The sequence below is a fragment of the Monodon monoceros genome, unplaced genomic scaffold, assembly GCF_005190385.1.
Source record: "Monodon monoceros isolate NGI ecotype Baffin Bay Population unplaced genomic scaffold, NGI_Narwhal_1 Super_Scaffold_7, whole genome shotgun sequence".
Lineage (NCBI taxonomy): Eukaryota > Metazoa > Chordata > Mammalia > Artiodactyla > Monodontidae > Monodon > Monodon monoceros.
The window spans coordinates 39,466,019-39,491,003 of NW_021703784.1; the positions used below are offsets into that span (position 1 = coordinate 39,466,019).

General features: G+C 43.7%; 1 protein-coding gene across 3 annotated transcripts in view; it reads right to left on the minus strand.

Moving 5' to 3' along the window:
- Positions 1-4,485: 4,485 nt before the first annotated feature.
- FAT3 (FAT atypical cadherin 3) overlaps positions 4,486-24,985 on the minus strand; it is a 563,581-nt gene continuing 543,081 nt past the window's right edge. For 2 of the 3 annotated variants that reach the window (XM_029208386.1, XM_029208387.1), the window contains exons 22-25: positions 15,385-15,538; positions 12,420-13,075; positions 8,684-8,797; positions 4,486-5,111 (exon numbers count right to left, since the gene is read on the minus strand). In XM_029208386.1, the coding sequence (XP_029064219.1) occupies positions 4,486-5,111; positions 8,684-8,797; positions 12,420-13,075; positions 15,385-15,538 (1,550 nt within the window). Of the gene's footprint in view, positions 5,112-5,739; positions 5,776-6,526; positions 6,587-8,683; positions 8,798-12,419; positions 13,076-15,384; positions 15,539-24,985 lie in introns of all 3 variants that reach the window. The other variant, XM_029208385.1, reaches the window with a different exon arrangement.

Consider the following 24,985-nt stretch of genomic DNA (forward strand, 5'->3'; position numbering starts at 1 on the left):
AGTATATCTACAAAAGCCTGGAAAATTGAAACCATTATATACAATTTTATAAACATTTTAAACACCAAAACATACATCTTTTACAAACCAGCCTGTTTGTAACAGGTAAATTTACAAGACAATCTCTCTGATACAGTGCTTAAAAAGAACTGCTTCCATTTCCGAACACATTTGAACATGTTTGTCACTTCCCGAAATGCAGTATTATGGGCTCATAAAATTGTTAAATAGTAGCAATTCAGGTATTTGTTTGCCAGAAGGGTACTACAGTACATACTAATGGGTCCAAACACGCTCCAAATGACTCTGTGATTCTCGAGTGCATTCTAAACACTGGAAGAGACTAATTATGGCCTTTGTGTAATATTACATACTTGTAATTATTGCTTTTCATTATTACATAAGGAAAGAAAATCTTATTCTTTTCCTGTCTCTTAGCTAGCTGGCTAAATGTTAACTGATGCCAAATCCACACATGGAGACTTTAAACCCTAGAATTATACAACCAGAAGCTTAAAGACATCGTGGATTTCCACCAGAATACTGTGCAGTTGAACATTGCAGGACAAAACTCAACACAAACACAGAACCCGCCTTCTCACAGACCACACAAAATGATGACGCTAAAGAAATGCCTCTTCAAATCTCCATTTCTCATGGCTTGAAGCTAAAAACATAAAACCTAAAAGCCTAACCACTTTAGCAATATCTGTGCACTGGGAAGGCAGCAGAGTGGACAGCCCAGACAATTATCTGGGCAACCCATGCAAAATGAACACCAGATCTTCCTGAATTATTTCCCATGAAAGTGCTTTCTGGGTCCTAAGTGATTTATTTTGCTAATGTCTATTCCCCGACGTTGATTATGTAGACTCAGCGTTAGTGGGGGCAGTGGGCGGGGTGAGGGTGGGAAGTAAACAGGAGTTGGCCAATAGTGTTTTCCTTGCTTTTTTTCCCAGGCTCTGCTAGTGATTCCCTAGGGTGGTTCCAGGTAAGTTCCAGGAATGCATCATCAATTCCCTTTCTAGGTCTTCACCCTGATTGTCTGATAGGGTAAACCTCAGATGCATAGACCTGACCTATTCATATCACTAAGTCTACCTCAATGGCATTTCATGAACTGGCAGGATATGAGTACATGGAAAGCTGGCATGGAACAAAACTCAGCAGAAAAATACTCATAGAAGAGAGCAAATAAATTCAACACCTATTTTATTTATCTTTTACAGCCCTATAGCTTCTGCTTACTATATGACAAACATCACTAGTCCAGCTATCCTCAACCTAATCAGAATGTGTGCGATGCAAGTAAAATGCCTACAATAGGCTATGGAAAATGGCTTCCAGAGGTAGCACATACGTGTTAGAAAAATATGTATGGGAAAGATACTAATTGGTTTAAATCTTTCCCACGTGGTTCAGCATGGTGAATGGGTTAGGAATAAACACCAGGGTGGGGATGGGGGAAAAAGAAGAAAAATAAATGCACCTAGTAGGTAATATAATCAAAGTTTTACTGAATTTGCTGACTGGTCTTAGTTCCATTCTGTAATTATCATTCCATCCTCATTTTAGTAAATATTCATTTGGCGAAAGCAGTTTTGATAGATGTCCAAAGATATGTGTGAATTCTGTAACTGCACCTTTCCTATGGGGGCTGCAAGGAAACCTAGGATCATGAGGCTTCCAGAAAAAGACTCTCCATGAGTTCTCCATGAGAGTATATTCCAATACTCTCCATGAGTTCTCTCTTCTAGTATATTCCAAAGCATATATACTAGTATATTCTAGTATATTCCTTCTGAGAAATCAGAAGGTCTAGCAGAAGCAGGCCAAATGGATGGGTTCTAGTTCTTGTTCAGCTACTTACCTTCCTGTGTGAGCTTGGGGAAGTCCCTTCCCCTCTCTGGGTATGTTTACTCTTTTATAAAATAAGGGGATTGGACAAGCAGACCTTAAGGACCCTTCCAGCACTTGAATCAGTGGTCACCCCACCTAGTTCCATCTTGGCCTGACTGCAAACCATTTCAGAATCTACTGGGAAAGCTATCCAAAAAGTGAAAAGATATCACATGTTTAAAGGTAATGAATCAAAGTATGACACAAGGTTATCTGGGATACATTTAGCTACAGAGCTACTCTGCAGAAAATCAGGGGAAGATATCCTGAAGAAAGAGGTATTTTATACAGGTCAGAGCCAAGAGTGGGCACAGTTTTCATGGGTGATTTCACAACCGCATTAGGGTCTATTTATTCCTTCATTACTGTGTTGGTTAGGCACTCTGCCTGGAGGGGATGCTGTGTAAGCGGGACTGACTCATGGGCATTAATCTCCTTCTAATATTTCCTGGGGGCAAGAAATGAATTGTTGGTTTTACTTTGTTTTTTATGTCATTGCATTATCGAAAGTGTAGCAGCAGTTCTATTCTAGACCATTAGTTCGTCATTTTCTCCATGATTCTTGCAAATGGTTTCTTACATAAGAGAAATATCAAAGACTTTATTCTCCCAAGCAGCCTTAGTGAAATTCATTTATTTCAAGACCACAGTGTGGATAATGCTTCCATGAGTAGGTCTGACTAGGAGATAGGAAGAGGAGAAAAGCTGAGAAACCTGTGAAGTTTATGCATATACTCAGGAAGCTTGGGAATGAAAAGGAGTTGTTTTTTTTTTCTTAACCACGATCTTTCAGAAACACTGACTCCTGCAAAGAAGTGGATTGAACACAACTGAAGCAATTAAAAATATGTCTGAGTGGATGACACACAGATCAGGACAGTACGGTGGACACACCAATGCCATATGTCATCAGAAACCGTGGACACAGAGATTTGCTTATATGCAGAGAGTGAAAATATGCATTTATTTAACCATGGCCGCTGCACCCGTGGCCACGATCTGATTGAAGCAAAAGAGGAAAGTCACTCAACTCGTCAACTTTAAGCTTCGACTACCGGGTTATTGTATTCCCAGTGGGCTGATTCTCCTGTCAAATTTGGAAACTCAAGCCTGAAGCCCACAGGTCAGATGAGAGGAGAACCCCAGGGTGTAATGAAACTTTACACATTTTTCAAATGAGAGTTTAGTTCTGGAAAATTATAACAAAATACAGGTTTTTTTTTTCCCCTAAGAAAGCACAGTTTTGCTTCAAGTTCATATAAATGGCAGTACCAAAATAAAGTTAACTGAACCAGAATAAAATACGGCATTTGGTGTTTCTCTAATATCATCAAGATCAGAGAAATTGGAAGGTTGGCCTCATTGGCAGGATTTTTAACATAGTCTATATCCTAAAACCTTCCTGTCAGCTTTCCTCAAGAGCAGCCTTATTGAGTGCAAGCACATATTTGTACATAGGACCAGAAACACACACTATTATAATTTACACACAAGAACTATCTACTTTCTTCTCCTTTTTAAAAAACATAATTGCATTTATAGTGATGATGCTAACAGTTTAAAACAACACGTACCTTTTATCTGCATTATCAAGAATTGTGATTATCTAGCTGAAAACTTTGAAAGTATTATATTTTCTTTTTTTTCCCTGAATTTGTGAATTCTGCTTAAACCTCTCAATATCTCTCATTCTAGAGAACAATGTACCAAAATATTCCTTTATTTGTCTTTTTATTTCCTGATTCTCAGAACAAAGCCCAATTTCTGCAGCAATGTTAAAATTAAAGTTACAGCCAAGAATATTTACTGGAAAACACAAAGACAGATAATCACATTCTTTCTAATGTTTGCACAACCTACAAAATGGTACCCAAATACCCTCACGTATTCCTCTTCATTGATATCTTTCTCAAAGATCATAAAATCCAACTATATTATACTGGATGCTTAACACAAACAAACAAAAATAACTGAGCATACTAAACATGTTACCCAAACCTAATTTTATAGCTGAAAATTGGGCAGATTAAAAAAAAAAAAAAAGAGTTGATTTGAAAGCCTTCATCCCATTTTCTTATTTATTTAATAATATTTATTCCTCTTTTCTTTTGCCTAAGAGACTAACTTTTCCAACAATCATAACTACTATTTTCATTCCCCCCTCCCCCTTGGCTCAAAATTACATGCAACAATGCCTCTTGGCTTGTTGCCAGTTATTAATACTGCAAGGACCGATGCTGTAACACTTTTCCAGGGCACAGTACTGCACAAAGCCATACAGATGGACTGTAGAACAATGGGTGAAATTGTTTCCCCCTTTAAAAACTAGGTGCGTCTTGTCGGTCATGAGCGCAGGGACGCACTGCCAGGGTGATGGGTCACCTCTCAGAAACAATTTCTGAACCTTTCCTTTTCAGCCAGCTAGAGTCGAGCTTGCTTGTGACAGTATGGCTCGGGAAGAAGTCCTCAGAAGAAAATACCGCATTTCCCGCTCGCTCAACACAGGACCCTTCGTGGAGATGCGAGCCCAGCCAGTCTCCCTCCGCGTTTCTGTAACAAACCGCGCGCATCACCCAAGCGCATCCTCTACACTTGGGTCTGGTGCTGGGTCTCCATAAAGGGAATGTGAAGGCTGGCGAGGCTGAGCTCTCCGACGCTCTCATAGTCACTCATGGCTACTTCAGAGTCTTCGAAGCCGCAGCTGGCTGACACATCCGAGGACGAGGTGCCTCTGGAATTGTGCAAGGAGAGAGACACACTGTCTGCTGGGCCCGCTGCTGTCTCCGTGCCCTGGTTCATGCTCACGGCAAAAGTACTGAATTCACAGGTGGCGGGTGGGCCCACCAAATCCGTTTCGTTGGGGAAGGGGTGGGGAGGGAGGTACTGGCTGGGATGGAACTGGGGCCTTCTCCTGCAGTCTGGGCTCAGCGTGCTGGCCAGTGAGACCGGCTGGGAGGGCGGCAGAGCCTCGTACTGGTCCGGGAAGTCCTCTGGCAGGGGTGGGGGCAGCTGGTCCTGACTCAAGAACTCCTCTTCGTGGGGGGGTGGGTACTCGCTGTCGATGTCGTAGCCGCCCAGGTAGTAATCACTCTCCAACTCCCGCGTGCTGCCCTGGTGCGCCGAGCCTCCCTCCTGGTTCTCGTAGTTGGGTACCTCTTCTATGTCCGACAGGCGGGCCCCCGGCATCCAGTCAGAGGTGTCCCAGTGATAGGCTGTGAGAGAGAAGCCGTGTCAGTTAGTTTCCTCCAGAATGGAGCTGGAGTCAGGGCTCAGAAAGGAGCAGGCAAGGAACCTGACATGCAATTCTTAACATCCAGGAGACCCTAAGAAGCCAGGGTCACCCGCATGCTTTTTACAAGGGTCTCTCAGGACCAGCCATGCTCTGGCCCGGGAACTACAAGGCAATGGCAACTCTGAGGATGACACCTGGTTGCTGCATAATCTCCCACTCAGCCATGCCGGAAGCGATGGCCAGCGAGGGCACGCCGAGCAAACAACAGTTCTAGAACCCTCTCTCCTCTTCCTAGCCATAGGCTAAGTGCACATCCAGGCTGGCAACGTGCTCGAAGAGGTAGATGCATCAGGCGTCCTGTGGACCACAGGAGGCAGGGAGATGTGCGTGCAAACGAATGAGTTGCTGGAGCAGGGGAGAGGCTGGGGGAGGGAGGATGCTGGGCTGGGGCTTTCACCTCCAGTACCAAGCACACAAGACACCTGGAACATGCAAAATTCAGATCAAAGAAACTCAGAAAAGATGGAGGGAGAGTGACAGGGTAAGAACAAACTCAGCAATTCCAAACGCATAAGTAACATATTATGCTGGGGGCATGGCAGAATCACCTCGGTTGTAGTTCTGTCCTTGATCCGTGACAGACACTGTTTAAATACAAAGTGAGAAGTAAAACTGACAGTCCAAGTCATGTGAAGAAGGTACAATAGAACATTTTAGATGATGTAAAAAAATGTTCCTATTTCTCCTTGTTATTATTTGCGAAACGAAAAGATAAGTCGCATCTGTACCAGGCCCTAATAGTATTAAATCACTAATAAAAGTTACCCGATTGAAATCAATTCCCATAATATTGTAGTTTTGAATGATTTCTTAAATATCCCCAGCCCACAGTAGGTGCTCAATCAATACATGTTGAATGTAAGAATGAATTTAGTATTAATCTGGATTTCGATTAAGTGGGTACTCTTCTCTCGGAAGGGATTTTATAAAAAGAGTGCCTCACATATGAAAAGAATTATGACCTGGATTTTCTTTCGAAATTGTAAAATTCACTCCAATCCAGAGAGAGACGTTCAGCGTCTCATTGAAACCACCTGTACCGCCCCCTCTGCTGCCAACTGATTAAAATCACCTCTAGTTCATAAAATAAATAAGCTACAAAGCTATATTGTACAGCACAGGAAATATAGACAATATTTTACAATAACTATAAATGGAGTATAACCTTCAAATATTGTGAATCGCTACGTTGTACACGTGAAACTTATATAACATTGTACTATACTATACTTCAATAAAAAAAAAAGTCACCCCTAGTTCAAAGTAACAGGGAAGTGATATTTCCAAAAGGTTAACTCTGCACAAAGAAATGCTATGGAAGAAAACAGTAAATACCTTCATTCTCTATAGTGTCAACTACATTGTTGACAAGCTGAATGACAGTCACTATGGATGCTTGTGGCCAGGAAAAGAAGACAGGAGGGAGGAGAAGGACAGCTTCAGGTTAGTTACGTATTTTAAACATACATTCACTTGTCTTAACAACAATGGTAACAACAAAGGCACAACATGCAAACACCCAAAGCTTCCCATAGTCCATCCATTGGACTCCAGTGGACATTTTCATCCCCCTGGCTTCTTGGAGGAAGGGAAACAGCAGCAAATCTGGGGCCAGTCCTCCTGAAAGGCACGATCGGCAGGAATTGCTGGGTCATAAATTCACACCTCGTGGCCCAGTGAAATCAATCTAGGAAGGCAAAGGCCATAAGCTTATGCTAATTTCTCATTAGTGACTCCTAAAGGCTCCAAGGAAGATCTCACTATTCCCAGGGATAATTACTTGCTGGTCAGCCATGCTGCTCTGAGCCAAATGCCAGTGATGAAGGATAACCTTTGCAGCACTCATGGTTTCACACTCACATGACGTCACCGATAGCCTAGAACGACCCGAGGCCCAGATCCCACCCGTAAAGTGTAGATGAGAGTCAGCATTTGGCCTCTGAAATAGTCAGAAACTGGGAAGGAGATTTCTGTGCTCATACGGGTTGCCTTAGTACCTGATACCAGTAGCTTCTGGAGAGGTGATCAGGCACTTTAAGAAGCCTGCTTTAGTCAGGATCAACCTAGAATGCTAAGCCTGAAAGCCCAAGTGTGTGATGAAGAAGAGCCTGTGAGAAAAGTCAACCAGGCATCACCGCTGGAGCTGCTGCCTGGAGTTTGGAAACACTACGTTCTTGGCTGCTTCTACATAAAATGCAAACCAGCGACAACTTTTCTTCTGGCTGGGGATGAAGAAGGGAGTAAACACCAAGGTAAAGAAATCTGGAGGCCTGCCTCTGACCTTCTGAGATTGCTCAGAAGAAATCCACTGTTACATGGTTTGTTACCCCAGTGGTCAGATACACTGAGGTTTCCGCACCTCTCAGGAGTGCCAGGGATTTGGGATGGAGGTGGAAGAGATTTAGGGGTGGTGATGGGGAAAGTAGACTATATGACTTCCATGACTACTTCTATGGCCTCGGGGCTCCTTTGTTCCTGTCTTTACCTGGGGCGGGCTGGGGGCGGGTGGTGGTTGGCAAAGACTATGTCATTTTCATTTTGTTCTTCAGGCTACAAAATGCCCAGCACAGGATTCAACATTCAGGAGAAACTCAGCAAGGGTTTATGGGGTGAATGATTACATAAATTATAAATATTCAATTTTGCCAATTCTTGATAAATGGGAAAGTAGCATAAGGTATAGACTAAGGTAAGCCTGCCTGTCACTGTCAATGACTACGTGAAATTATTCTTTGTTCACCACCATGTGGTAAATTCTCACTGTTTTATGACTATTTCTGCACCCTTTCCCTGCCCTGGGGAGACCAACCCATCTTCTAAAGCTGGTTCCTCAAGCTCAGAAAACCCAGTCCTTCATTAACGCCCTCTCCATAAACATGGGTTCACAGGAGGTAGAGGCTGCAGCTTTGGGGTGTCAGTGAGGTTCATGAACCACATGGAATTGTATGCAACATTTTGGGGGTATGTGTATTTTTCTAAGGAGCTGATCCATCGTATCTAAGATAAGATTCTCCAAAGGCCCATGACCTCAAATGATTGAAGAAGAATGAAGATACTACCTCTCTGGGAAGGAGGTTCTACGAGAAGGAGGTCTTGCCTCTGAACTAATTTCTAATGATGGGGAGGTTGGATGGATAGTGAAGTGTGAAGAGATCATCATGAGCTAGAATAAAAAAGGAAACACATCACACTTTGCTAGAGAGTATCCTTTGGGATGAGGCAGTTCCATCATGAACTAAGTCAAAGAGGACGCTTTACTGGAGGTCTGCGGGAACCTCCTCTACTTCTGTGCCTGCTCCCAGCTGCGGCTCAATGAGTGCTTGCTTTTTCAGCGGACACGCAACAGTGGAGCCCAGCGAAAGCTGTGAGCATAAGCAAAAGTCCACGCTTGGGCCAGGAAACAGGATGGGTCCCAACACCTTCCTCTCAACCAGTGATCGCCAGCACAGGAAACAGAGCCCACCGGGAGGGACAAATTCCATGACTTCTTACCATTGTCGTCACCAGAATCTGACTGGAAGGAGCTCAGGGACTGAACTTCTGAGTTGCTGCCTTTATTACTGCCTGCAAAGCAGGTCACTTCTCCTGGGTCATCAACCCCTTTGTCTTCGTGGACAGCCAGAGAGAAAGCAGAAATGACACTGGTTACCTTGTGCATATTTCCAGCCCCGCCCCCTGCCAGAGTTCACTTCTTGGGGCACTTTCATGTGCTTAGAGAAAATAATTTAGTGCACAATAGAAAACTGATTGTACCATCAGGGGCAAAGATCTGTCAATCAAGAAATTTACATTATGGATTCGAAACCCTTAACCTGTGGTAAATGAGCTTCCAAATAGCTGACAGCCGAAAGTCGCTGTTCCGTCCTCAAAGGGAAGCGACTAAGTGAAGAGGAAAGCTAGGATGAAGTGGCTGGGCTGCTCTTTGCCATTCAGAGTTAATTTAGATCATTTACATGAACTGATGTGTCAACACCAGGTTAAATGAGATTACTTTTAAAATAGGAGTATAAATATTTTATAGGCAAGAATGCCATTACACTAATCCGAACTTCCCTCTCTGGGGAGCGAGTGGAGTTCTCAGCTTTGCCTTCTAGAGGGCAGTGCCACATCATTTTTGGGAAGGACAGCATTCGGCACTCCGGAGGACAGCAGTCAGCGGTGTGGATGTGCTCTTAGCCACACACTTCTCCTTCTTTGCCATACAAAGAGAGCCTGCACACACACACACACACACACACACGCACTACAGGGCTACTTTCTTATTTGATGGACTAAAAGAAGCAATAAAAACCCATATCTTGAAGTTGTCAAGTGAAAAATGAATTAGTCACCCAGAGACTGTCTCGCCAGCTAGCTCTGCCTTGCTTAACAAAGGGGGAGATGTAGTCGATAAAAGCTCAACAATACTTTGGGGGGACATGTGAGTTTTGGCCTGAGGTGGATTCTGGAAATAAAGCTGTCACATTACGAAGTGGGTGGAGGGAACTGATCACCAGGAAAATCATCACGGAATGTGATGGTATGAAGAGACGGGGACTCGTGATTAAGGGAAGAGTTGTTCTTCATGACTAGAGAAATCGCTGTTTCTTCCACAAAGCATGCAGGCACTGCAGCTCTGCATCTGCCATCAGATGCTGAAGCCACAGCAAAACGATGAGTTGGATAAGCAACCGATACAAGTGGACAGAGATGCCAGGGAGATATTCACCTCCCAACAGCCATGTGGCAGAAAACATGTGTCTTGGAAAAGCACAAGGTGGGCACCAGGCTGAACACAAGGAAGGAAATGCCAAATGATCCACCCTGGTGAGTATAGTGCTGTGCACAAAACTCCTTTCTCCACCCTTCCATTTATTCAAAATCTTCACTGCTAAATAAAAGGAGGCTTTCTACTAACCAGGGGATTGGCAAGGCTGCAGTAAAGTCTAACTCTACCACTAATTCGAGAGGGAATATATTTATGGTTAAAATCCAAGGGGAAGGACTTGAAGTATAAGTGTGTCTACTCAAAGGTGGAGTCAGCAGAGAGCATAGTTGGAGTGGTACTAGAATAGAGGCTGTCCTCCATCATCAGGAGACCCTCTCCCTCTCCTGTCCCTCTCCCACTTCCCTGGTAAAGCTCCCAAGAGCGGTCTGGGTAAAAGCACAGGCTTTGAACCCTGATGCACCAGATGCCAATCCTCACCCCTCCCTTTCCTCGTTACTGCTCTAAGGCAAGTCATTTCACTTGTCCACTCCTCCGATTGGTCCCCTGTGGGGCAGCTGCGGGGATTTAAGGAGACGATCCAGCACACGGCAGTGGTGGTTTTCCATGTTCATCTGCTGCCTCTGTTTTCTCACCAGATCTCTTCGTCCTTAACCCTTGCATGCTGAACTCTGTCTTGAGGACTCATTGGGACATTCTTGAGATCGCTAAGAAACTTCTAGGTGTCAAGTGCAGTATTTTGTTAAGACTGTGTCTTCTTGGATGATTTTACGGTGCTCAACCCTGCTGACCTTATTGGTAGTCTTGGCTTCTGCTTGGCTGCCCTTTCCGCTTTCCTTGCCCTCTTTTTGTTGACATGTGTTTGTTTCCCTTCCTGGCCCCAACTCCCTGCCCACCTCCCACATGTAGGCATCTCCAAGATCCTTTCTGAGGCCCAGATGGACCATCCTCTCTCTGTTCCTGCTCCCTCGGTGAGCTCACACTCTCAGAGATTCAATCATTTTTCATGTAGTTGGTGTCCAAACTTTCACCTCTGGCTGCCTTCCTCCTAAACAACAGAGCCAGACACCCTCAGGTAACCCCTCACGTGTCCCCTGCACTGACTGAGCTGCTTCCTGTTCCCATTAGGCCCTCTCCAATAGTTTCCTACTCAAATCTTACTCATGCTTAAAGACACCAGTAGGAATGCCCCCTTCCTTCATGGAGACGCCCTGTATCTCCTTGGGTGTATGTGCTTTCTAGCTCCATTTGAAACCAGCCTCCCCCCTCCCCGTTTACCCCGACATACATCACAGTACTGTAATCCTAGCCTTTGGAAACTCCTGCTACACAGGGTGTCACTGCTACTCGAATATAAAGCCATTAGGCCTGATGAAAAGTCGTTGGATACAACGGAGCTTGCCTTAGTTTCATTCTGACTGATGTTAGGACAGAGAAAACAATCACCACCTCTCCCCAGGTGTTCATATAGGACAACAAAATGGTCTCTGCTCCCTTCCCTCTTTGGTCCTATTTAGTCTTTTCTCCATGGATCAGTCAGAGCCATCTTTTAAAAATGTAAATTAGATCAAGCTACTTACCTGATTAAAAACTGCATTAGTGTTGCTGTTAAAATGTATCCACTCTCCCCACTGCTCACCAAGCTCCAATTACACTGACCTTGTCTATGTTCTTCAATATACTAAAGTCTTTCCCACCCCAGGGCCTTTGCACTTGTGGCTCTTCTCTTTGCCTAGAATTCTGCTGTATGAGGCCAAAAGGAGAGGGAAACACTAGCATCTGGCCTGGACCACTTTTCCTGCTTGTGGTTCACCCTCTTGTTTCCTGAACCCTGCATTCCAGCCAAACAGACGGACTTGCTTTTCTTCTGATCATGTGGGTGCCTCTATGTGGTGGAACACCCTCCTTTTCCTGGACCTTTGATCCACCATGGTCCAACTCGAATATCCCTCTGCTCCCCTCAAGTCTTCACCCTAAGACTAGAAATACTCTCTTCTGACCTTCCATAGCACACTTCCTGTATATCACATAAGTGGCTACGCTGCTTGTTTTACTGCCAATAGTGTGCTTTTGTGAGAAGAGCATGGGTTCTACCTAAATGGGAAAAGAATTTGAAAAAAATAGATAACATGTATATGTATAACTGAATCACTTTGCTGTACACCTGAAACTAACAGAACATTGTTAATCAACTATACTCCAATATAAAATAAAACGTTTTTTTTAATTAAAAAAAAAAAGAAGAGCATGGGTTTTAGAGGCTGGCAGCCCTGTATTGGAGTACCAGCTTCCTCTTACTAGCTGTGTGATATTGGGCACATTATGTATGTTCTCTGAGCCTCATTTTCCCCATCTGTAAATGGGGATAAGAACCAGGGCAATATTTCAGGGCTGGTGTGAACATTTAGGGTCAGAACATGTCCTACTGAGAGCTCTGTGCCTCTGGGGCGCTCTCCCTTCCCGAATTTCCTTCCAGTAAACACGAGCGGAAGAAATAATGATGCATTACTACTTCCGACTCACTTTCAGTTCCGGCATCCCAGCCATTCTTCCGGATGGAATCGCAGTCAGAACGGCAGGGGGACACGGCAGGGAGGTTGGGGGCCACACTGCACACGACCACACCCCGCCTGGCCGTCAGGATGCGCGGTGACTCGGGGTGAAATGTAGTCATCTCCTGGTGCTCGCCGCCCAGCCCGTCCACGATCTTGTCCAGGTTGCTCCTGGAGTCGCTCTGGAAGCACGGGGTGTAGGCCATGGGGCGCACGGGGACCTGCGGGGGCCCCACCTCCTGGTAGACGTTGCGGCTGTCCCCGCCGCCCCGCAGGTTCCGGAATGGAATGCCGTTGCTCTTGTTGAGCAGGGCGGCCGTAGCAGGGTCCTGCACCAGTGTGATGTTGTTGCGGGAGTAGTTCTTGCGGAAGACCTTCTTGCGGAAGAAGATGAAGAGGATAACGAGGACGAAGATGACGCAGAGGACCACGGCGATGCCGATGAGCTCCTCCTTCCCCACGTAGGAGTGGCCGGCCTGGATGTTGGGTACCACGACGGGGCGCAGGCCGCAGTACTGCCCCACGTAGCCTGGTGTGCAGTTGCAGAGGAAGGAGCCAAACACGTTCACGCAGGCGCCGCCGTTCTCACACTCCTCCCGCTCGCACTCGTTGACGTCCTCCTCGCACCTTCGCGACAGAACACACAAAAGGCCCCCTCAAACATCAGGACCTGCGGACGTTCCATGTTAAACCGACATCTTTAAAGGAGAAAAAGCGGACTTCCCTGGTGGCGCAGTGGTTGAGAGTCCGCCTGCTGATGCAGGGGACACGGGTTCGTGCCCTGGTCCGGGCAGATTCCCACTTGCCGCGGAGCGGCTGGGCCCGTGAGCCATGGCCGCTGAGCCTGTGCGTCCAGAGCCTGTGCTCCGCAACGGGAGAGGCCGCAACAATGCCGCGTACCGCAAAAAAAAAAAAAAAAAGAGAGAAAGTACCTAAAGGGTACCTGAAGCAAGACAAAAATGATGTGATGCAGGGTATATGGGAGGTGGGTGAGCATTTATGCGCCCACCGTAGATCCCGGTGATCATCATGCATTAAGGGATTTCTCCCAATGCAATCTCTCCCACATTCTGACCCTAGCGGGTCGGAGGAAGGAAACGGAGAAAAGAGAAGGAGCAGAAAAAGAAACCACAGACGCTGTTGAAGACGTACTGGTCTCCAAAATGCTCAGGGCCAGATGCATCTCAGAATGTAAAATATTGCAATTTTAGAAATGACATACAGTACATATCTTTCATATTATGTAGAATACCCACCCCATCCCAGGAACTGGTGCTGACATAGGACCCATAATCAAATATGCCAGTGTTTCTACAGTAAAACATATGGATATTCACAATAAATGAGGGAAATAAAGACTGGAAGTAGCCTCAGAATGGGTTTGGCTGACTTTGCCACCAAATTAGTTTGCCACGAATTTATCCTCAGTCCTTTTAGTTCTCAGAGCTTCTGGTATTGTAGAGCTACACTTAAAGAGCTGTGAAGCTAGACACCCTATGATAGAGTTTCCAGGGAGGAGAAAGTTTTTGGTTCTGACATTTCTCTCTAATAGATACAGTCATTTTTGGTCTCTCTGGGAAGCAGGGGTAATAGGGCGTATGTAGGCAGTGGGTGGAGGGCTACATAGCATCGTATCTTCTGGATTCTATGCTTATGTTAAAGGCTAAGGCTAACGCAGATTATCAGGAAAAATGATTAAAGCATTCTAATGAAAAATAAATCAATTTTATTCTCTTCAAAGCAATCCATGACTTGTTTTGAGTATAATTATAAGGCAAACGTGTAAGTCTTACTCTTTCTTAGTTTAACATTATTTAAGAACATAGATCTTTCTTCTTCCCTGTCCTCTACTTCCCCAGTTATTCTGACATGTTCATTTTAAAAGGCCCGATCACTTCTATCTTTGGTAATCCACCTCTTAAAATGTAGTCAAATGTCCCTAATTTGAACAGATTGAGGCCAGGTCAGCTGGAAATTAGTCAGAATCACAGAGTATTTAAAAATAAATGCAGCTTTATTACTTTAAATTACATCCAACAATTCAAAGTCAGCTAAGTATTTCCTGGTAAAGTCCTCGGGAGATTTACTTTAATGAATACGTAAGACTGATCTGTAATTAGAATATCACTTTGCTTGAGATTACGTATACATATATATATATACATATACTTCTAAAACCATCAAGGATGGTTGAAAGCGTTGTTTTACTAAGAACTTAAAACATTCCCTTTCCATTCGGCTCACACTTTAATTTCCCTCTTCCTTGGGGGAAAAAAGATTTGCAAAGGAAACGTAAGTTTTCAGTGTCTCAGAATGATCATAAAATGCTAGAAAGTAGAACCCAGTTTATGAGTTCTGAGGAATGGATAGTATATCTGCCTCAGAGCTATACTGGAAATATTAGGGGTCAGAGAAGACTTTCTTTAAAGGGATTGTTTTCCTGATTATAGAGCACATAGTAATTGTATAAATTTTTGAAAATACAGAGAAGTATAAAGTAAAAATATAATTAACCCATAACCCCACTACCCAGAGATAATCCCTGATAACATTTTAGTCATTTGTAAGCACGCTTTATATTCAGATATTAACCCTCTGCCCATCCTATTAGTGGTGAATATTTTATGCCAGTTAGGTGTTGTTTTTTTTTTTTTAATATTTATTTATTTGGCTGCGCCAGGTCTTAGTTGCAGCATGCGGGATCTTAATCGCCGGTGCGGGGTCTTTAGTTGCAGCGTGCAGGATCTTTTTTAGTTGTGGCATGCAGGATCTAGTTCCCTGACCCAGGATTGAACCCGGGCCCCCTGCATTGGGAACGTGGAGTCTTAACCGCTGGGCCACCAGGGAAGTCCCAATCCCAGTTAGTATTTTACTGTTTGGTTTCCTTAGCAACAAGAAGCAGCGTAGAGAAAGACTAATTGCACAATCTCACTTACGTGACTCCGGTGAGCCCAGCTTTGCAAGTGCAGATGAAAGTGTTTCCTATGGGGTCACAGGAGCCTCCATTCCGGCAGGGGTTTGGGAAGCAGGCTGTGATCTCCAATTCACAGTTTCTCCCGGTGAACTGGGAGAGACAGGTACACTGATAACCTGGAGAAACAGAGGAACTCATGAGCCATGGACGCCACTGGTAATGCTCAGAGTGCACGGACTTGGCCATACATGGCCTAATTCCTCTGAATCAAATCTTAGGCAGGGCCCAAATTCCCAAGATGATTAGCAAATTGGTTATTTTGAACTTGGAACCCATCTTGCATAAAAATGCCAAGTAATGGTTTGAAGCTTGTGCTAGTCCACAAAAATTCACCTAATTAACCACATACATGAATGCTAGTGAGAATGGTAAGCGACACCCAGGGAACAGATCCCAAGAACAGAAGCCAGGATGGGGCAGAAGATGCTTTCCCCACCAGCCTGCTACTGTAAAAGGTAGGATGTCTCCATGAAGGAGTTTATCGTAGGTTCCATACTCATTTCATTAGAACTCATTCTACAGTAGCTTCCTGAGAAGGGGTTTATAAGAAGTCAATGTTGTGAGACCTTGCACATGTTTTTACTCCACCCTTACACTTCTTTGATAATTATGTATGGAATTCTAAGCAATTCCCTCTATGTTACTTTTGAGAAATCCAAAGTTGTTTTGGTTCCTGAAGTTTGTGTGTGACCTAGTTTCTTTTTGTCGCTAACAGTTTGGAGGGGCTTCTCCTGTCCCCAACAATTTTCTGAGCTTTCACAACGATGTACACTTAACTTGAACCAGTACTGGGCTCTCACAATCTGGAGATTGTGAAACTTTCTTTATTGCATTGATGATTTCCTTTGTTTTCTCTATTCTGTTTTTATGGAAGTTTCATGGTTTGGATCTTAGATCATTTGGATCTTCCTTTAATTTTATCTTTCTCTCATGTTACACTTCTGTGGGGGTTTGCTTTACTTTCCGAGAGAGTTTCTCATCTTTTGAAACTTTTATTGAGATTTTCATTTATGTTGTCATAAATAGTTTCTTCCAAGTTGCTTTTCTCTGTTTCTGTGATTTGGTCTCTGTGAAGGTAGATTTTATGTATCACACTGATTAGGCTACGGTGCCCAGTTATTGGTCAAACACTAGTCTAGATGTTGCTGTGAGGGTATTTGTGGATGTGATTAACGTTTATAATCAGTTGACTTTAAGTAAAGCAGATTACCCTACATAATGTGGGTGGATTTTATCCATTCAAAAGAAGGCCTTAAGAAGAAGGAATTCTGCCTCAAGACTGCAACACAGAAATCTTGGCTGAATTTCCAGCTACAAGGATTTCAAAGTAAAGACTGAAAAATCTACTCTTCATGAATTTCCAGCCTGCTGTCCTGCCCTATAAATTTCAGACTCGCTAGCCCCACAATCTTGTGAACAAATTTCTTAAAAATCAATCAATCAATCAATCAGTCAATCTCTCTCTCTACCTACCTATCTATAATGTATCTATCAACCTTTCCATCAATCATCTATCTATCTGTCTATCTATCGTATTGTTTCTGTGTCCCTGGAGAACCTTAATATAGTCCATCTCTTCCACATGAGAGGATTTCCTTTTTCTGGTAATCCTGGCTTATCAGCTCATATTGAAGAGTGGGGTCGAAGAAAACTAGAAATCGAAATCTGATAGGAAGCTCTAAGCACATCAGTGGGGCTGGTCAACAACAATACTGTGTCAGTACCCTTGGGTTGGTCAAGGTTGGTTAATTTCCACATTAATGGCTCTATCATCTGCCCAGAGGGAGGGTAAAGGCCTGGTTTCTAATGTTTGGGGGAGTGGGTGGTAGTAGAGGAAGAGTATTTGTGGGTCTCAGCATCCAACAAGCACATCATATTTACTTTGGTTTGCAAATAACCATCCTCACTCTTATTTGAAGGGCTCTTGGGCTAACCTCTGCTCCCCAAGTGGTCAGTGACTGATGCTGGGATATTGTAGATTGATCTCTATAGGTATAAGATAGCTAATAATCTATAGATTGAAATACAGCATGCTCTCATGGACGTTTTACTGAATCCCCACTCCAGAGAACTCTCACATACAGGAGGGCATTATGACTGTGTGTGGGTGTTCATAGGTTTGGAGAGAGAAGGACTCATCTTCAGGAGGCAAGTGGAAGAGGCAAGAGAGAAATCTTTACATTCCTAAGAGGAAGGAACTGGGTAGCCCCAGCCTCCCTGGCACTAAGAACCCAGAGGGCCAGAGGTTGAGGCTCTGAGAGAGAGACATAATACTCTTGAATGCAACACCAATGAAACACCAGGGAACTAATATATAAGGAAAGACCACTGTTGATGCAAACTGTGTCCAGAGATGGGTGGCCTGAAGTCTATGGGCAGGATGCATTAGTCTGAGGTCTGCTTGCTTCAAATTATGCTGCTGACTTGGGGTAATTTTTTTTCCAATTTGGGCAGTTGCTCACCTAAATGCAAGTGGGGATTGCTGAAAGCAGTTAGAACTGGGAAAAATGCTTCTTTATGTCACCTGGCTAGTCTTTGGTGAGGATGGCATGCCATTTAGAAGGGGAGTGACTTGTGAGAATGAATTCAATTCCTTTCAAGACTAAAGGGTGGGGCGGAACAACGACAGTAGGGAATCTGCAAAGCAGGGCAGTGATGAGTAGGGAGGGCAGTCAGGAGGGGGAACCTAAGGCAAGGTGGGTCAGCTCAGGTACAATTCCTCCCTCTCCGGCTCCTATTTGACAAGCCCTGGCCTTTTCTCAAATAAAACCATAGCAGCAGTAGTAGGGGGCCAGGGAGGGGCAAGGAGGAACTGTCTGGAAATAAGGGACATTTGAATCACTATTATGGAAACTGGATTCTAACGAGGGTCACGGGTTTAATTACTTTGATTGGGTGTCTTTCTGCCTTGGAAAATCAGAATTTAAAATGAGGCACTCCCCTTGGGGCTTCCCTGGCGGCGCAGTGGTTGAGAGTCCGCCTGCGGTTCGTGCCCGGGTCCGGGAGGATCCTACATGCCGCGGAGCGGCTGGGCCCGTGAGCCATGGCCGCTGAGCATGCGCGTCCGGAGCCTGTGCTCCGCGACGGGAGAGGCCACAGCAGTGAAGGGCCCGCATACCGCAAAAAAACAAAAAATGAGGCACTCCCTCTAGTGCACTGTTTTACTCTCACACATTTCCTTCTGCATTTTGTCATTTTCATTATCTTCTGTGGGATATCCAGTGCTACTTGATGCAGCCGCCAGCCTGATTAACCTATTCACTGAGTGTCTTAGCCATCGGCAGTGGTGTGCTGGAGCCAGCTCATCTAGGGTTGAGCGTACTGAATTTTAAGTATTCAAGAATTTGGCAGACAGTTATTAAACCACTGGTAGCCTGATGCCAGCAAGGCTGGGAATATTTACACCACAGAAATCAGCAAACACGGCAGATCAGGGCTTTTGTTTTTAGAGACTTGGTTTTCCAGCACACCCCTGAAATAGGGACTGGGGATACAAAGCCAGAAAAACACCATCGACGAGCACAGAGAGCACTACAAACTTTGTACGAGGCAGAAGCCCTGTTCTACCTCTGAGAAAACTAGTTGTCCATTTTGAAGAAGATGATGGTGGTAGCTAACATATAGTGACATTTATTATGGACCAAGAACAGTTCTAAGCACTTTACATGTATTAACTCATTTAAATCTTAAAACAAGCCTTCAATGAAGGTACTATTATTATTCCAATGTTATAGATGAGGAAACCGGGGTACAGAGAAGTAGAGTACTTATTTACAGTCATGAAACTAGTGTAGACTTGAACCCCTGTAGTCTGGCTCCAGAGTCCTGAGTTGTTCAGTATTATCCTGAATTGTAAGTTTAACAATCATACTTTATTACACTCTCTATCTGGATTTCTCTGTTTATTAAAAAGAGAAGCAAACTTTCTAGAATCTGTTCTCGTGATGTCAAACCCATGGGACAAGGGAGGCAGAGACCCTTTTGAAGAAATCTTGCTTAAAAGCAAGAAAAAACTTTAAATTTGGAGGGATTTTTATGTCAACATGATGAAAGGGAAAAGCAATTGGATTTTAAAAAGTGGTCAGATTTTCTTTTTTAATGAAAGAAAAGTTATATTTGCTATTTAGCCTTTGTGAAAGAGGCTTGTTGATAAAATTAACCTGTTCTAATGAAGCATTATTTATGATCTCATTATCCTGGCCTGGGCCTTATTATTAATAATTTTTAAAATGTCAACAAGTCTGCCATAATGATATTAAGTGATGTAATGTCTAAAATCACTTTGTCATTCTATGAAGGATCACAATAATCCCATGAAAGGAAAATAAGAGGCCCCATTAACATCCCTACTCTATGGGGGTGTTGGAGAGAATAGTGGCTTAGTTCAACTATGTATAGCTAGTAAATGATGAGTTTGAACTTGAATCCAGGCTTTCAGATTCTCAAATCTTTCTACAAGACTGTATTGGCATTGGAATTTGTCAGTAAGCCAGAACTCACAACTTACTAGGAATCAGGAGGGGCTTGTAGTTACTCCCCACAACTCTCCAGGGAGCCAATGAGATGCAGTGAGACGGACAGCATCAGACATCCTTCTGGGAGCCAAATAATCATCAAATAATAAAGCTAATAGCATAATAAAGCTTCTGCTCTCCCAAAGCATTATCATATGTTGATATAAAACACAAATAGAGGGGACAGAATTCCCAAAGATAGCCAGGCATTATTTGATCACAAATAATATTTTAACACTTTTGTGAATGTAAAAGAAAAATAAAATTCAGTGGATAATCTCAAAGTCTTATTAAAAAGAGTAGATTTTTTGTCTTGGGTTGGGGGAGAATGTCAAATAAGTAAACTATCACCAAGAACAGCAGCTTATTATGCGCTAGGAAAAGTGCTAAGAACTTTCCATGCACTATCTCACTTAATACTTGACAACAACCCTCTGCTGAGGGTACTATTATTCTACCAAAGGGGAACTAAGGCTTACATAAGATTGTTTGCCCAAAGTTACAGTCAGTAAGTGGCAGATGCTACTTCGTACCAGTTTCCAGATGTAAAAAAGATAACTGTCGCACGAGCACTGAAATACCTATTAAAAACAAACAAACAAACAATGCCATAGCTTCTCTCCTCTCAAATCCTTGTGAAATGAAAAGTGTATTTTATTTTATTTAAAAAATTTTTTAACATCTTTATTGGAGTATAATTGCTTTACAGTGCCATGGTAATTTCTGCTTTATGACAAAGTGAATCAGCTATACGTATACATATAGCCCCACATCTCCTCCCTCTTGCGTCTCCCTCCCACCCTCCCTATCCCACCCCTCTAGGTGGACACAAAGCACCGAGCTGATCTCCCTGTGCTATGTGGCTGCTTCCCACTAGCTATCTATTTTACATTTGGTAGTGTATATATGTCCATGCCACTCTCTCACTTCGTCCCAGCTTACCCTTCCCCCTCCCCGTGTCCTCAAGTCCATTCTCTATGTCCGCGTCTTTATTCCTGTCCTGCCCCTAGGTTCTTCAGAACCAATTTTTTTTTTTAGATTCCATATATATGTGCATAGGGTATTTGTTTTTCTCTTTCTGACTTACTTCACTCTGTATGACAGACTCTAGGTCCACCCACCTCACTACAAATAACTCAATTTCATTTCTTTTGATGGCTGAGTAATATTCCATTGTATACATGTGCCACATCGAGAAGTGTATTTTAAAGCCTTGCCTCAAAGCTGTGCTCTTGTTTACAATCCTTCTAGTTACAGCCGATACAGATGGTTTTGAAATCTGCACCCAGATGGACTTAAAATGCCCCCTCCTTTCCTTGCTCAAAGAAGAACATTGCAAAACCTATGAAATGCAAAAACAGAAGTGGTTTGAGCAATTATAGAATGAATTTGGGCTGTGTAGGCACATAATCAAGATAATTCCTATCTTACTCCTTTGACTTTAAGTCATTTTCCGACCTGATTCACCCAAGTAATAGCGTCCACCTTCGGCCCTGTTCACCTGGGGTAGGTGAACATCATTCTGATCCAGTTTGGCTGCCTCGATAAGGAAACATCTACCTTCCGCACGAAGGTGGAAGTAATGACAGATGTGCAACTAGCACTTGGGATCTGAAGTCAGCGTCAACCACTATGCTTGCTGAATTATGACTGCATTTAGACACTCCAGGAACTTTACAGTTTGGGGAGGCAGCTGTGATGTGGTGGGTCCACGTCTAAGTTCTGGCTGCTCCTCACCAGCTGGGTGTGATCGTGGCCGAGCCGCCTGACCTCTAGGGACCTCCCTGTTTTTATCTGATAATTAAGCCTCACTAATACCCACTTCATAGGGGATAATAATGTTTCTGGATTCATCAACCACAATGCAGCCCACAAACATTAGGTGCTTTATTGTTGTAATTACTGTAATTACTATGGATTCTGAAATCAGCTTCATTTCTGGGTTGCTCATAAACCAAACAAAAGAAAGCCATGGGAGTTTTTTCACTCTGACTTTTAGGCTGAATATTGGGAAATACTGAAAATTCTAGTCCACATGAATCTCAATGAGTTTGAGAAAACTGGTGGCCACGTTATCACGTGAGATGCTAATCATAAGTGGAGTGAGCTTAGCTGAGGACTATGGCCTCTGTCATCACTTCACCCTCTCAACTTGTAGTCACTCTGACTTTTCTCTTTCCCTAAGCAGGGTCCACGCAATAACTTTAGACCTTGTAAGATGAAAACCTTTGCAGGTGAGACCTCTAATTTCCCTTAGGAAAGCTGGCTCACATTTCACATATTGTATATTGGGCTGAACCTCTAATACTTTCCTTGAGGGCCTGGAAACATTTAATGTGTTAACATTAAGCACAAAGTAAATTTTCACCTTCTGGCATGTTCTTTTGTGTCTGCACATAGCCTGGCTGCTTTAGGGTTTTGGGTTTTTCTATTAATATCAATATTATATTATTAACGCTGTTACCATGAGGCTTTTCTAAAGTACCCCCCAAAATTACCTCAGTATTTAGAAGAAAGTCACCCAGAAAAAGAAACTTTTTCCCCATTAGCTGCAAAGCTCAGTCAAATTTGTCCATAGTATATTATCTGGGAGGCTGGCTTTTCCTTTCTCTGTCCCCCTGTGCTCAGTGGGCCAGTGGGCTGAGCACATACAGGGAACCTGTCTAATTCCCTTAAGCCAGCTGTGAAGGGAGGGAGGCCACATAAGTGGATCCACTGGTCACAGAGACAGCAACACAGAGCTCGACACAAATCAGTCACTTGATTAAGTCTGATAGACTGAATTAATCTAGACACTTACAAGCTAGGGGCCCAAAATACTCAGCAAAATGATGTGCTACTCAAAGTAGCACAGGTCACTCTGTAGCTGAAGATGCTTCTATGCCCAACTATTAACAAAACCTGGGAACTTGTTGTTTTATGCACCTTGCTTAGAGGGAGTAGGTACGTACTATTACTTTTATCTTTGAAAGGGGACTCAGGTGACCCCAAACTTCTGACTGTCTGGGGAACAAAGTTCAATCTTTACCCTAAATCAGTTATTAAAAATGCAGGCTGTGCATCTGACATTCAATTTCTGAATGTCCTATGTCTCCTGTAATTCACTGATTCACACTCTGGCAAATACAGAGTTTACTGGGATTCCCAAATGTCAGCGGTTCTCAAACTCAGAATTGCATAGAACTGTCTTGGAGGCTTGTTAAAAACAGAGATGCCCGAATTCCACTCTTGCAGATTCTGAGATTCTGATTCGTAGGTTTGGGTCTCTTTCTTCCTCCAAGGTTTTCACTGAGAAATTTTTTCTTGGTGGTAAATTCAGGAACTTGCAAATACAACTCAGTGACCTAGGAGAATGTTCCTTGGATGTGGACAGTGGATGACGGAGGCAAGTCAACAGATTCTCCTTTTCCCTTAACAACCAAAAGACTCTTCTATAACAAGGTCTTGTTTTAATCAGGTCCTCAGATGGTGCAGAGGCACCTTGGAGTTTGAGAACCACTATATACAACACATGAAAACAGAAAACTCATTTCTTTTTGGCGTTTCAGGGCAGTTCAGAGACAGAGAGAGAAATCAACGTATCACCTAGGGATATTGTTAAAGTACAGATTCTGTTTCATTCTGAGTTGCTGCATTTTTAACATTTCCGGTGATGTGGCTTCTGCTGGTCCCTGGAACACACTTTGAGTAACAAGGGTTAAGAGCATAGGCTGGGGGGCTGGGCGGGGGGGGAGGAGTTCCGCAAACCTGGATCACATCCTGCTTCTTCACTTTACTGTGTGATGTTGGGCTGGTTACTTAACCTCTCTGGCCTGTTTCTTTATCTGAAACATGGGGGTTGAAGGGAGCAAAGAGTAGTACCGATCCAGAGTACTGGGGTGAGAACTGTGTCACAGCACAGATAACACAGTACCAAGCACACAGTAACAAAATGGCAAACTAACAAATGGAACTCTGCCATCGAAAAAGTTATCAACTTCCCATTTTAAGAGTTAAGCTTGCAGGCTCATGAAAGCCATCTGAATGACTATTTCTGGCCTGGTAGTCGTCAGTTGCTGCCTTGCTTCGCCAAATTATACTTTAGCCTCAACTTGGCTTTCCGGTCATGGGCTTGAGCTGAGTAGGATAGGATAAGGCACGAAGGGCTGGGGCCTCCTTTTCAGACCGTGGGTGCTCACTGGGCTGCTGCCCACCCACTGGGTCTGGAAATGCAGGGGTCACGATGGGACTAGGCCATTTCTTTTCCATGGTGGTTGCTATTTCCAGTCCATGTTTATGAAATACATATAATTTTAAGGCTTTACCAAGAGAGAGCCTTCCCTCTGTGGTTGACTTACAGAGTCATATTTACCCTCTTATTACAAGTCAGCGTTCTGGGCTTTGACTCCCCTGGGGTTCCCGTGGCTTGCTCCTGGGACAGTCAGAGGGATAACCCTGGTCAAATCTGCTGACCATGCCATTCCAAGCTAGTAGACTCGGCTTCCTTGCCCCTTATGCCAAGGGTTTGGTTGGGTTTGGAGGTGGCTGGAGCAGAATCCTGCTTCTCTGAAAGAAATCTGCTTCTTGCTGTGGGTTGCCTGCTTTTAAAACTCTGAATGCTCTGGAACAAGGGCCTGGTGCTAGGATTGTCACAGTTAGAGAGTGGAGTCTGTCACCAGGAGAGCCAATGACCAATACCCCAGCATTCTTGAAGGGCCAAGAGAATGATTATGCTAAAATATGTCTCATGGAATTTCAGAGCAACACATAACTCAGGGTTCCAACAACAGGAAGATGTTCAAACCATGAACTTGTGTTATCAACATTCTCACATGGAGTCATTTTAAGCACCTCACTCTACTTTCTCCAGCTCGCATTTCCTATCTGAATACTCCATGCATCCTAACCTTCGATCTGGGGAAGCAAGACTCTTTTCCTGTGATTAGATACCCTGGTAGCCAGAGGGAATTCTTCCAGGCATGAATATTCTTTCATTAATGACTCAGTATTATTTTTCTTCTTATTTTATTTATTTATTTATATTGTTCTTTTTAAACCATCACTCTCAAC